The following is a 14,958-nucleotide window of genomic DNA, read 5'->3' as shown; positions in this document are numbered from 1 at the left end:
TTATTTACCATTCAAAATTTGATTCCCAGAAGAATGAACGCAAATATTTATGTATATGCTTATGCATATGAATTTTAAATTTTTTATTAGTTGGTTATATATGTGTATATCTTCATATATATTTATAAATATATATATATCTAAGTAGTTGCACAAAGGAGTTATTATTCTTTCTTTTGCATTGATTTTTACAAACAATTCTTTATTTTTGTGTGTTAAGTACTGGGCACTGAACCCATCTTCTCTCATGTTGGTCCAGTACTCTACCACTTGAGCTATGTCTGCCTTTTGTTTCAATTTTGTTTTTAAGATGGTATCTTGATAATTTTGCCAGGGCTGACCTGCAAGTTGTGGTCTTCGTATTTCTGACTTCACCTCTATATGCAATATACTCCTGAAACACTGAATCTAACTAAACGAATTCAATTATATGTGATTGAATTTATACATCAGAGAAATAGGTATAGATACATGCATATATGGATTATAAATTAGACTTAGATACATAGATAAATGAGTTATATAATTTACAATGTATTTAAAGTCAGACATGTATCTATTCAGGATCATTTTAAGTGAAATAATAAAACTTTGGAATTGAGAAGTCTATTAAGTGGCATAAACAAATGATGATTTAATTGTTATTCATTAGTACAAGATATTTTTTGGTAGTGTCTTATTGGATTTAGAATTTGCTTTGTTTTGTACAAAAAGGCTTCATTACTACTCCTGTTCATGGGAGACTGTGATGGATGCCACACATGAATCTGTGAAACATTTGCCACCTTTTCGGAAGGAAATGGGTCTCCTTTGGACTGTGGCTCAGAGAGTCATGGGAAATCAGCAGTAGTGCCACTAGCAAAAGATTTGCCTGTGCTAAACCATTTTTTATAGCATAAAAGAAATATTACTATTAGGTACAGATATCTAGGAAAATTACTTAAATATGTACATATCCAGGACTTGAAATTAGAATCTCCTGAATATTTGCCTCTAAAATGTTGTATTGTGGGGATCTTTAAACTTCTTAATCATTTAGGTCACATAAATAAACTAGTTAAATTGCTCTAATTGTAAATGCCAAAGGGTTCTAAAACCTAGAGATTGAAAGCAAGTGACTGAATAACGAATAAATAGTACTCCACTTCTTTCTACAGGAAAATGAATCAAGAACTTTCCAACTGAAGCTGTAGAAACAAATGGAGGGAGCTCCTGTGCTTCCTCCTTTTCTCCAAGAGTAAGATTGGAGGGAACTGAGCAGGCCAGATTAGTTTCCAGAGAAAGACTTCCATTCCAGTGACTAAGAAATGAAAGGCATTATTCATTTGAGAGATATTAGGTTTTATCCATACACTTCATAGAAATCCTGAGCTAAATATTAAGAATAAACTAGTTTACAGAAAAGTTTCATACTCCAGATCTAAGATTACCATAAACATTATTATTATATCCTTCTGCTAAATAAATGGATATTAATTTGGCCACTTATGAATCAGCTCTTAAGAATGAGATACTTGTTGTCAGCACACAATTTGGAAACTAAAATGAATTTATTGCCATTTCATTTAAGTTGTATCACCAGGAGTAAACTTGTGCATCTCAAAGAAATAGTATCACCCTGGTTTGCATACAGTTGGACTGCTTTGTCTTTTTTGTAGATGTCCATGAAATATTGTTTGCTATAAAAACACAAACACAGAACAGCAATATTTATGCCACTCAGTTCCAGAATTGAGGAAATATGGCTCTAGAGAACACTAGCCAGTATAATTAAATAGAGGAACAGATTATTGCTATTTGGAGTATCTATGAAGTCAAGCTTATCACTACAGAAAAGCATAGTATTACAAAGTATATTGCAAAATGGGCCCTCAGAGGAAGGAACATAAGACTACTGTAACATACCAATAGATCTTTCAAAAAGTGACTTGTGATCCTAGTTAGTTACGAGTCACGAGTATTACTCCTTGTTTAGGGCAGTAAAATTGCTTAAATTACATAGTCCAGAATAGGTTATTATCAAACAGGAGGTATTGTTATGTATGTGGCTTGAAAACTCTTACCAGAAAATAGTTGACAAAAATAGTCTTGTAAAAACACAGTCTGAAATAGGACTTATTAGTCATGAAAATGTCCCACAATTATCAACACTTTTGAAACAGAAGGGAAAAAGTAAGCTTAACTGAAACAAACTTGAATATGTCTACATAACATTAAATCTAATCAATCATTTTAGGAAACTAATACACATTCATGTCATCATAAAATTTTTTAGAACACTAAATGTTATCATGAACAGAAATGGTTAGAATAGCATTTTCCATGCCCCTTTCAAAGAGAGGGCTTATTGGCAAACTTCTCAAAACAAATGTATTGCTCTCAGATCAATTGCTCTCAGTATTTTGTGCTTCCAATTTTATTTTGTGGCTACAAATATTTACGGAGGCATATGGATCACTAGAAAATTCAACAGTGGATAGAAATTCAGAAGATATAGCCTCTCTGATAAATGTACAAAGTAATCATGTCTGACATTGTGTCATAGCATGATCACTAACATGATGTCACTGGTAACAGGGGGAATACTTAAAAATTCAACATCTGGGAAAAGGAAGGCTTGTTCTATTATAGCATGATCACAAACATAATGTCACAAAGATATTGGAGTGCAAAGGAAAAAGGATAAAGAGCCTTATGAATCCTGAAGTATTTGAAGATACCTAATCACTAGATGGAAACATTCTGTGGGTGGGAATGCACTTCTCTCTCCCATTCTAGGAAAGGAAGCTGACTAGTGGGCAAGGGATGGAACTGAAAGTGACAAGAACAGCCAAAGAGTGCCAAATCTTAGTGTTTATTGATTCTGATAAGGGAGTCCAGTATTGTTTGTGCAATTGAAAGCAATGACAGTTTTTTAAACAAGGAAACATTTGAACTAAATTATACTTATGAACAAATTCGAATTACATGAAAAGATAGCTATTTTCTTGATTTTATATGTAATGAAATTGGTTTGAAATGATTGTTTTACTGAGGTAAATTAACTTTCCTCCAGTTGATACTCTATATACATTCCTTTACCAGAAAATGTGTTACTGAGCTATTATTGGTTTTTATTCTTTCATAATTAGGTCTCCTTTTTTGTTTGCTAGTGTCTGGCAATACTGTTCTTGAACTCAGGGCCTATCCCTTGCTTGGCTTGCTTATTCTGCTATTATTCAAGCTCAAAATGTCTGTTTCTATTTTTATTATTCAATTGAGCTTTCAGGTAATTAAAGGAAACGGGAGGAAGGATATATGAATTTTTTATCCTGCAATAGGAAGGCCTAGGTACCTAGGACTTGTAAATGTCTATAGTGTACTAAGAAAACACATAGAGCAGGTGGTTGAGTGGTCATTATTCATGTATTTTTAAAATTTTTCAATATGTAAAGCTCCACATGCAGAGCATGCACCATATGATGATATTTCTAGTGATGCTATTCATCTGTGAATATGGTTTCTTCTAACATAATCTATAAGCTAATCTTTAAATAATTTATTTTTATGGGTACTTGAGTTTGGTATAAATTAAAAAGCTAGTGAATTAGATGTGTTGAACTATCAGGTTGTAAAGCAGTAAAAATGTGAAAAATGCAAGTTTTTTTAACTTTTTGATTAATACAACTAGTTACACAATTGTTACATTGTCATACATTCATTTGATGTTTTTTAAATCATATTTACTCTTCTATTAAAGTACTTCCTTAAATTGTTCCTCCAACCTGTCTGGAAACCTCATTAATGAAGGGGAGAAATATAAAACAAGTGTAAAAATTATTACAGTTTTCTTAAAGTGTATAAATTACTTCTTTCATCCCTGTGATATTTTTAGAGCAAAGAGTGCGGGATTAAAGTGAACAGGAAGAGTTTGACTAGAAAACTAATAGGTGTATAAAGATTAGAAATGAATTACGATTAAAAAGGCAGCATGAAAACTACTTAACTTCATGGAATCAAGAAAAGAGAATGCACTCTAAGCAAATCTTAAGCCCACACATGTATTTAATAGGAAAAGAGCTTATTTGATCTAACCTGAGAATTTTTTCATATCATTAAGAAATCTAAAGCAAAGAAAGCTTTGTTAAAGTGTTTGAATGTCCCCAGAAATCATTTGGGAAATTTGTTCTTTTTTCAGTAATTTTAGTACTCTCTCTGTAATCATTTTTCTTAGTTTGTCTACTCAGCTCTTACTACATAAATGTTGCTTTACTTAAAAAAATATTATGTCTAGCCGGGTTCAGTGGAGTACACCTGTAATCCTAGCTACTCAGGAGGCTGAGATCTGAGGATCACGGTTCAAATCCAGCCCCAGTGATACAAAACCACAAAGCTGAGAGAATTTTATAGCCAATTAATCTCTAGAAAATGGAAGTGGAGCTGTGGCTCAAGGGTAGGGCAGTAGCCTTGTGCTGAAGAACTCAGGAACAGAGCAGAGGCCAGAGTTCAAGCCCCATGATTCCCCCTGCACCCCCCCAAAAAATTATGTCTTGGCCTCATATCCACCATCACCTTTTGTTCTATTATTTTTGCTTCTCTTTGCAGCAAAGTCCATTTAAAGGGATACCTTCCAACTGTACTCAACTAGTTACTTTACATTCTCATCTAATTTTATTCCCCTGAGCAACAGGTAAATCCCTATAGCAATTCTGTTATTAGTCCCTGTTCTCATTACTTTGACAAAACCCCTGACTGAAGCCACTTAAAAGAGGAGTATTTGTTTGGCTCATGGTTTCAGAGGATCCTATCCATGAGAGTAGTAAAAATAATATGGGACAAGAAGTAAAGTTGCCTCCTGGAAAGAACTCAGGACAGAGAATCTTTCCTCTAGCTAGTCTCCACCTCTTCAAGTTTCTACAACTCTTTGAAATAGTGCCATGTTGTGATCAAGTGTACAATACATGAATCTGTTGAAGTCATTTCTCATTTAAACAATAATACCACCTCTTCCTAAAACTTCATCTGCTATAAAATCATTTATGGTAAGGTCCAGGTATCTAGAATAATTCTAGTATCTATAAATCTCATAAGAACTTAAAATATATTTGATGAGTAAACGAATATCACATTCCACTAATATTATGTATTCATGGATCACAATTATTATGGATTATTATTCACATTCCAATCAATATTATATACTTGTAGATCATAATTATAAACCAGTTATTACCAATCATTACCAATTGCCTCCCTTTCTAAGCCCTACCAAATTTCAATTAGCTTTTTTCTTTGGTTAATGAATTAATTTGACAATCGTTTCCTCTTACCATCTATATAGATGGCTTATGTATCCATTTTTTTTGTATTTTGTAATAATACTGTTCAATTTTTTCATAACCATCTTTCAACTTAATAGATTCACTTACCAGTACTTATAATTGGCTTATGAGAGGAGATAGCATTTCATTTTCATTTTTTCTCACATGAATGAATACTACTATATAAAATACTATTGATTTGTTATTGATAATCCACCCAGAAATCTTCCTCACCAACTTTTAAGTTGGTTTTGCTCTTAAACTATCTATGTAATTAAGCAGAAAGAAAGCTTTACTTTCTCTTCCCTTCCTTCTGAATTTCATTTCATTATTCTTTTTTTGTTTTTTGGCCAGTTCTGGGTTTGAGCTCAGGGCCTGAGCACTGTCCTTGGACTTTCTCCAGGCTAGAGCAATACCACTTGAACCTCAGCACCCGTTCCGGCTTTTTTCTATGTATGTGGTACCGAGGTGTCAAACCTGGGTCTTCGTGCATGCAAGGCAAGCACTCTACCACTAGGCCAAATTCCTGGCCCCATTTCATTATTCTTGGCTAAGACTTTAATACACTATTGAATAATATGAGTCTCAGTCATCTTTCCATTGTTCTGACAGAACATCTGAGATAAATATCTTTAAGGAAAAACAGTTTATTTTGACTCACAGTCTCCTAGGTTTTAGTCTGTGATTGTTTCTCCTTGTTGTCTTGGGCCTTTGGTAGAAGAAGAGAGTGGGAGGGGAGGGGGGGAGGGGGGAAGGGAAGAGGAAAGACCAGCATCCCACTGTCATCTGGAAGAACCCACATTCAGTTTTCCAACTTTCTTTCTCTAGGCTCTGACTTCATCATTGTTCTTCCACCTCCACATAGTGCCATAGGCTGTCATCCAGAATTTCAGCATATGTACTTTTACTGGGAAATTCAAATTATGCAATGGTTCAGATGACATATTAACTTTATATATATATATGTGTGTATATATATGAATATGCATATATAATCCCAAACATGCATGTATAATGAATATATTACTATATAATGCATTTGTGTATATACTTTATATTAGGTTACATAATATATACATGTGTTTGTATATATAATTAGTATAAACTGTATGGTGCCTCTAAAAATCTATATTTTCATGGTAATAGTATTTAAGCTTTATCAATTAATAGTGATTCCTCTTGCTACCTGGAAGATACATTTTATCAGAATTAGAATTCTCTTCTACATATTTACTAGAGACATTATAAAGCAAAATATGCTAATATCTTCATAGGAGCTAATTTTAGTGGTGGGTTATTGCCAGTGGCATAGTGCTTAGCTAGCATGCCTTAGGCCATGAATGTAATATTAGCCCTGTGGGGGAGAGGGCAATGTCACTTATTTCATTTATGGATAGCTTGATTATTTCACTAAAATACAAGTGAGCCTGAATGATACCAACCAACCAACAAATAAACAGTAAATCTGATGTAATTTCTTGGGGCTGTTGTTACTTAAATTACCAAGAACCCCCCAAAACAAGCACAAAAGTCCAATCATTCATTCGAATAATTTGATTTGAGTATTGAAGTAACAATTGAGAAGATGTTCTTTATTAAACTGCTATCTCTCAAGTCCGTGAAGTCCTTTTGAAAACAAACATTCTCACAAGTTCAAATTTCACCCAAACATCATGCCATTGTAAATCTTTCCATTATTCTCCTCAGTGTTGACCATTTTATACTTATCAATAAAATTTTGTTTTAGTCCTGACTTACAGTTTGTTTTGATGGTATGTTAACACAGCAATGAACTTATTTTGGCAAAATTTAATCACTTATTAGCCTGTCTCCTTTCTACTTGGATGTAGAATGAGCTTTATCTGTGGTATAAGTACTTTCAGCTTTTCTTAAATATAATTAAAGTGATTTGAATAGATGGATTTAAATTTTAGACTGTATCTCAGTGGTAGAGTGCTTGTGTAGAAGAGAATAAGCCTGGAATTCATTTCCTATAGCACCAAGAAAAGCATTTCATTTTATTGGTGATTCTTATTAATACATATTGTCAGTATAAGAAGGTATTTTATGGGCTGGGAGTTTGGCCTAGTGGTAGAGTGCTTGCCTAGCATGCACGAAGACCTGGGTTCAATTACTTGGTACCACATACTTAGAAAAAGCCAGAAGTGGTGCTGAGACTCAAGTGGTAGAGCTCTAGCCTTGAAAAAATCCAAAGACAGTGCTCAGGCCCTGAGCTTAAGCCCAGGACTGGCACAAAAAAAGAAGGTGTATTATGATAACTCCATAGTCATATACATTGTATTTTGAATATAAAACTGAAAAAAGGAAAATTGATATCAAAAACATCCCCATGGGTACTCTCAAATTACCAAGTAGAGGAAATACTGCAATTTAGTCATATACATATCATATGTGCGTATGTGTTATATGTATATTTATATGCATATGTATCTCAAGATATAGTCTGTTATATATTTGAATATAATATATTTATATGTGTATATAAATTTATATACATGTGTATATACATATATAGTTATTTACTTATATAGATATATGTAGAGGTATAGTTAGTATATATGTCAGTTCTTGGCATTACACCAATGTTTGGCCCTTGTTATTATCATACAAAATATACAATATTAACCTATTGATTTATGTTTTGATTGGAGATAGTTTACTAACAGGTAAATTCAGAGGATACGATGTTAAAAGTTTTGTATAAGCACTCTTCAACCACATAAGTCTCATTTTCTCCAAAAGCTTTATGGATCTATATTTAAATCTATAAAATTTAGGATTTTGAATGTACTTTTCAATTATTACAAAGTATTTCTCTCAAAGGTTGTCTTAATGATTGATGTATTTTAAATATAACTTTATTTAGAAACATGTTTAAGTAAATCATTCTATGCCTTGGATATATTTGTATCTAATGTAAACATCGCTCCAGTCAAAACAGAAAAATTCCCATCACTGATACAAGCTGCTCACTGTCAATCATCCTGATCTGTACTGGCCAGACTGTAAACATTAATCTGCTGTCCTAGCACAATTGATTAGAAATGTCTTTTCTAGAATTTCATATATGCAAATTGACCTTCTGTATCCTCCTCTATGTTTAGCTCCTTTATCCCAGCAGAATGGATTTGTGCTTTATTCATGTTACTGCAGATGATGCTAGATTGTTTATGTTCATTGTAAAAATTAATTATATACAATATATAAATATATGTTATATATTAAATATAAGTTATACTTGTTTCCACTTGAAAAATACAGAACATATCTCCTACTGTATCAGAAGTATTTTTTCAATTTAATCACATAATATAGTGCATACATATTACTCAGAAAGAGTTCCTGTTGGCACACTTAATAATTTCTCCTCAGAAGATACGTTAACATCTCTACTAGAAATTTGACATATGTGATAAATCATGAACCAATAGTCATTGGTCTGTACACTTGATCAATAAAATCTGTTCCTTTGTCCAAATGGAAATCAGTGCCCATTAGTGAAAAATTATCCTTTTCTGATCACCACATCCTTTGGTTGTACCCCATTTTCTACAATTCTATGTGGCTTCCTTTTCTAGATTCTCTAAGTAAGACCATATGATATTTGTTTCTCTGTTGTGTGCCCAGTTCACTTAACATAATGTCCCCCCACATTCCTCTATGCTGGTAAAAATAAGACTTCCTTTCTTTTCAAAGGCTCAGTAGCATTCTATTTGTATACACACTACATTGTCTTTTTGCATGTAAGAGTGAATAACCACTTAAGCTGATTTTCTGTATTGGCTACTATGAATAACGCTGCAGTGAGCACGGGAAGGAAGGTATTTCTTTGAAATGTCAATTTTGATTATGTGGTTATATACCCAGAACTGAGATTATTAAAGCTTACATTAGCTCAATTTATTATTGATTTTAGGAAGCTCCTTATTGGTTTTCATGAGTGCACTACTTCACAGTATCGAAGGGTTCTAGTTTCTGTGCATTTTTGCCAAACCTTTCTGATCTTGCTGGGTAGCCTTCATTAGCCTCCAACTTTTGCTCATCGTATCTCAACCTGTGAAATATCGGGGTCACAAGCTTTCGACACTATACCTTATTCATTTTTGACAGTAACTATTCTAACAAGTGAGAGGTGATAACTCGCTCTGATTTTAACTTTCATTCCCTTCGTGGTTTGTGATGTTGAAAAGGTTTGAAGACCTGACCTAGATTTTTTTTATTTTTCATATATTTTTTATTGTAATTAATAGAAGGGTTACATGATATTTGCCAGATAGATGGTGCATTAACTCCCATACCTTGATACCCTTTCACATATCTTGGTCCCCATTTCCTTACCCCCCAACCCCACCCCTCATCTTGTTTTCCCCCCTTCCCTATCCAATTTCAAATGACCAAATACGCATTTATCCAATATATCAGATAACAAAGTGAGATACTGTAACAATATGAGATAACCAAGGGACAGCAAAAGAGATGAGAGATAACATAGTACCTTAAGAACAACAATCATTCATTATATGGCTTATGTTTCTATATCCTAGAGATCCTTTCATTTAGCGTCCCACTATATGGCCTTTTGTATCAAGGTTTTGCTCTATTGCAAATCTCTGCTAGGAGAGCCGAAGGTTTCTACTGATTATGACAAATGAGGGAAACCATTGAGCCTAAGTTCCTTTGAGTCTGGCTTACTTCACTTAATATGATCTTTTCTAAGTCTTTCCATTACCTAAAAATGGGGTAATGTCATTCTTTCTGACAGCAGCATAGAATTCCATTGTGTACAAATACCACACCTTGTTGATCCACTCATCAACTGAGAGACATCTAGGTTGGTTCCATATCTTTGCTATGGTAAATAGTGCTGCAATGAACATTGTTGTGCTGGTGGATTTAGTATGTCTTTGTTTCTGGATGATTGGGTAAATGCCAAGTAGTGGAATTGCTGGGTCATAGGGGAGTTCTATGTTTAGTCTTTTGAGGAACTGCCATACTGCTTTCCATAGTGGTTGAACAAGGTTGCACTCCCACCAACAGTGTAGTAGTGATCCCTCCTGGCCACATCCCCTCCAGCATCTGTTGTTATTAGTTTTCTTGATCCTGGCCATTCTAACTGGAGTGAGGTGGAATGTTTCACATGATTGTCTCAATAGATGCAGAAAAGGCATTTGACAAGATCCAACACCCCTTTATGTTAAAAGCTCTGGAGAAACTAGGAATCCATGGAACATTCCTCAATATAATAAAGGCTGTGTATGACAAACACACAGGTAGTATTATACTTAAAGGCGAAAAGTTAAAGCCATTCCCTCTAAAATCAGGAACGAGATAAGGATGCACACTCTCTCCACTCCTCTTTAACATAGTATTAGAATTCCTAGCCAGTGCAATAGGCAAGAAGCAAGCATAAAGGGGATCCAAATAGGGAAAGAGGAAGTAAAACTTTCCCTCTTTGCAGATGACATGATCCTGTATTTAAAGAATCCTATAGACTCTACTCCCAAGCTCCTTGAGCTGATTCAAAACTTTGGAAGGGTAGCAGGGTATAAAATTAACCCTCAAAAATCAACTGCCTTCCTCTATGCCAACAGTGAGAGGAATGAGGCAACAATCAGGAAAGCAACTCCTTTTGCAATAGCCTCAAAGAAAATAAAGTACCTAGGAATTAACTTAACTAAGAATGTAAAGGACCTTTTTGATGAAAACTTTAAAACCCTGAAAAAGGAAATTAAAGCAGAACTGAGGAAATGGAAAAACCTCCCACGCTCCTGGATTGGAAGAATCAATATCGTGAAAATGACAATCTTGCCAAGGGCTATCTACAAATTCAACGCAATACCCATCAATATCCCAATGGCATTCTTTAAAGAAATAGAAGAGGCAATCCAAAATTTCATATGGAATAATAAAAGACCCCATATAGCAAAAACCCTTCTTAGCAGAAAGAACAGCGCAGGAGGAATTTCAATACCAAACTTTAGACTCTATTACAGAGCTATAATTATCAAAACAGCTTGGTACTGGCACAAGAACAGGCCTGAAGACCAATGGAATAGAACTGAAGACCCAGATATTAAACCACAGACCTATGGCCACCTAATCTTTGACAAGGGAGCCAAAAAAATAGAATGGAAGAAAGAGCCTCTTCAACAAGTGGTGCTGGCAGAACTGGTTAAGCACATGCAGAAAACTAAAATTGGATCCTTCTTTGTCACCCTGTACTAGAATTAATTCCAAATGGATCAAAGACCTGGAAGTAAAAGCTGACACTCTGAAAATTTTACAAGAAGGACTAGGAGATACACTAGACCTCCTTGGCACAGGTTGAAACTTTCTTAATAAGGACCAAGAATCACAACAAATCAGAGAAAGGCTGGATAAGTGGGACTGCATTAAACTGCAGAGCTTTTGTATGGCAAAGGACATAGCTAGTAAACTAATTAGGAAGCCTACAGAGTGGGAGAAAATCTTCACCAACCAAACAACGGACAAAGGCCTCATATCTAAAATATATCAACAGCTCAAAAAATTGAATCTCTCCAAAACTAAAAGTAACAACCATCCCATTAAATGATGGACCAAAGACTTAAAGAGAGTCTTCTGTGAAGAAGAAACAAAAATGGCCTATAGAGACATGAAGAAATGCTCAACATCTCTGGTCATAAAAGGAATGCTGACCTAGATATTTTTGATGACCTTCTTAATTTTGTAGTATAGTATTCTGGCTATTTAGTCTTCTTGTTGGATTGTTTTCTTGCTGTTGAGATATTTGATTTCTTATATATTTCTGAAGATATGTCTAGTCTTTTTAGGCAGCACTTTCAAATTATCCCAAAATACATAACCTCTTTCAGCTTCCTTCTTATAGGTTGTGTGTACAGGTATAGTTTACATCGCTGCAATTCACTATAGTAATAGTCTCTTTTTAAAAACATGTACACTTCTGTATATTTTCTTCAGCATAAAGCCTCGAAGTTTAAAATGAAATTTTAATAAAACTGAAAATACACTATTTCTGTTTTTTATTAATATTGTCTTAATATAGTTTATCTTTTTTTATTATATGTAATAAATAGATATCATGTTCTTACTATATTATCTTTGGATAACATGATAAATATAGATTTGCTAAAATAATGGCCTCTATCTAATGATTATATACTAGAGTGATTTTTGTTGTTATATATAAATATGTACAAAATATAAGCACTCATATTTTCAGCTTTTATATGTATAGTTCTTATATATTTAAGCTTTCAGTTCAGATATATTTCTTTTATTATTGTAATTAATAGAGGGGTTACAATTATATTCACCAGATAAAAGGAGCATTACTTCACACACACTGATACCCTTCTCATGTGTTTGTCCCCCTTTCCCTTCCCCTCCCCCCTCCCCTCATCTTGTTTTCCCCCTTCCCCTTTCCTATTTTAAATAAACAAATAAACATATATACAATATACTATATTAAAAACTAAGATACTGTAACAGTATGAGAATAACCAAGGGACAACAAAAGAGATGAGAAATAACAGTACATATGTATTTCTTAATCGGATTCTTTTTAGACTTTTTGTATTATCTTTAAGTAGATATGAAAAGGTATTTTAATTCAATGTATCAGTATATGAATATAACCAGTAATCTGTTTCAAATTCATTGACTTGATTCCTTATTTTAAGATTCACTAAGTTTCCTTAGAAGTTTAGCTTTTGGCCCAAACTAGCACTTTTCTGAAGTTTCTATTTCTTAGTGTGATAGCTATTCCAGTTTCACTTCTTGCCATTCCTGCATTTTAAATGAACAGTAAAGAAATTCCTAGCTGAATGCTATATGGCCCACTCCTGTAACCCTAGCTACTTAGGAGGCTGAGTTCTGAGGATTATGGTTCAACGACAGAGGGGCACTTAAAGACCATGAGACTCTTATCTCCAATTAATCAGTAGAAAATGGTAGTGGTGAGCTGTGTCTTCAAGGTTAGGTTGGTAGCTGTAAGCTGAAGAGCTCAGGGACAACACCCAGGCCCAGAAGTAGGGTGGTAGCCTTGAGCTGAAGATTTCAGGGACAGCGCATAGGCACAGACTTCAATCCCCAGGACTTACAAAATGGAAAGAAAGGAAGGAAGGAAAGAAGGGAGGGAGGGAGGGAGGGAGGGAGGGAGGGAGGAGAGAGAGAGAGAGAGAGAGAGAGAGAGAGAGAGAGAGAGAGAGAGAGAGAGAGGAGAAGGAAGGAAGGAAGGAAGGAAGGAAGGAAGGAAGGAAGGAAGGAAGGAAGGAAGGAAGGAAGGAAGGAAGGAAGGGAGGAAGGGAGGGAAGGAGGGAGGGAGGGAGGGAGGGAGGGAGGGAGGGAGGGAGGGAGGGAGGAAGGAAGGAAGGAAAGAAGGAAGGAAGAAAGGAAAGAAAGAAAGAAAGAAAGAAAGAAAGAAAGAAAGAAAAGAAGGAAGGAAGGAGAAAGAGAGAGAGAGAAAGAAAGAAAGAAAGAAAGAAAGAAAGAAAGAAAGAAAGAAAGAAAGAAAAGAAAGAGAAATTCCTTAAATTCCTAAGTGCCAATTCTTTCCATTCCCCCAGCGTCTGTCCAATGGCTCTATCGACTCCACAGATGAAACTAGTCAGATCGTGGAACTACAGGAGTTGCTTGAGAAGCAAAACTATGAAATGGCCCAGATGAAAGAACGCTTAGCAGCCCTGGCTTCCAGAGTGGGAGAGGTAGAACAGGAAGCAGAGACAGCAAGAAAGGATCTCATTAAAACGGAAGAGATGAACACTAAATATCAAAGGGACATTCGGGAGGTAAGTGGTTCAGAAAACTGGGGATCTTTGCAACCTGAATGCTGTCGGGGAGAAGCTCTTTCCATAATTTCCCTTAATGGCATGCATGTAGGCTTTACTTCTCTAATGACTGTAACTGAGAACACATTATATAAAGTACTTCTTTGGTAAGGTAAAGAAATAGTTTCCTTCATCAAATCTTTAAATTTGTGTGGGAAGAAACATTGGGCATCAAGTCTCAAACATAATAAAGACTTCCTGAGGCTTTTAATGAAGTTTGTAAAGTTCAAACTTTTAATTTTAAACAATGATTCACATGAGAATGAATCATGAATTTTCATCATCTTAGCATATAGGAATACTAAGACATCAAATGCTCTCCTAGTTTGTATGAATGTGACTGTTTATGTGCAAATGGGTTATACATACATATTACCAAATCTTTTTTCAATTTTGGGTAAGCTTGTCAATTGAAAAAGGGAGTACTTTTAAATCACTACAAAAGATACAGGGAGGTTTTATTTTTAATATTACTCAATCATCATACTTGCTAAGATGAAAGTCTTAGCCATAGAAATGAGTCATGACTTTTCACTTTTCCCGCTTTCATATTTTCTTACAAATCAGGTATTACACCTTTTTATAGGACTGGTGCATCATTAACCAATTGTGAATACAGTTGTTGCTGTTCGGTCCATGCAGTAGTTTGTACTCATTCTCTCTGTGTTATTGAATTAAGGACTGGGTTCTCAGTCCTTCAGAGTACATGATGTCTCTCCCTCACTGCAACATGGGGTTAATAAAATGCTGTACTCTGGCACTGGGTTTATAACATGCTATTATCTTACATTTCCACCATAGTGCTTGAA

General features: G+C 34.7%; 1 protein-coding gene across 16 annotated transcripts in view; it reads left to right on the top strand.

Annotated features, from left to right (window-relative positions):
* The window catches only part of Ppfia2 (PPFI scaffold protein A2), a 295,042-nt gene that overhangs the window by 204,353 nt on the left and 75,731 nt on the right, over positions 1–14,958 (top strand). For all 16 annotated transcript variants that reach the window (XM_090328326.1, XM_090328325.1, XM_090328319.1 and 13 more), the window contains one exon: positions 13,889–14,110. In XM_090328326.1, coding sequence (XP_090184452.1) covers positions 13,889–14,110 — 222 coding nt within the window. The remainder of the gene's footprint in view (positions 1–13,888; positions 14,111–14,958) is intronic.

Source organism: Megascapheus bottae, chromosome 2 (genome assembly GCF_031878675.1).
Source record: "Megascapheus bottae isolate mThoBot1 chromosome 2, mThoBot2.hap1, whole genome shotgun sequence".
Taxonomy (NCBI): Eukaryota; Metazoa; Chordata; class Mammalia; order Rodentia; family Geomyidae; genus Megascapheus; species Megascapheus bottae.
This window is presented reverse-complemented; position numbering and strand designations above follow the sequence as displayed.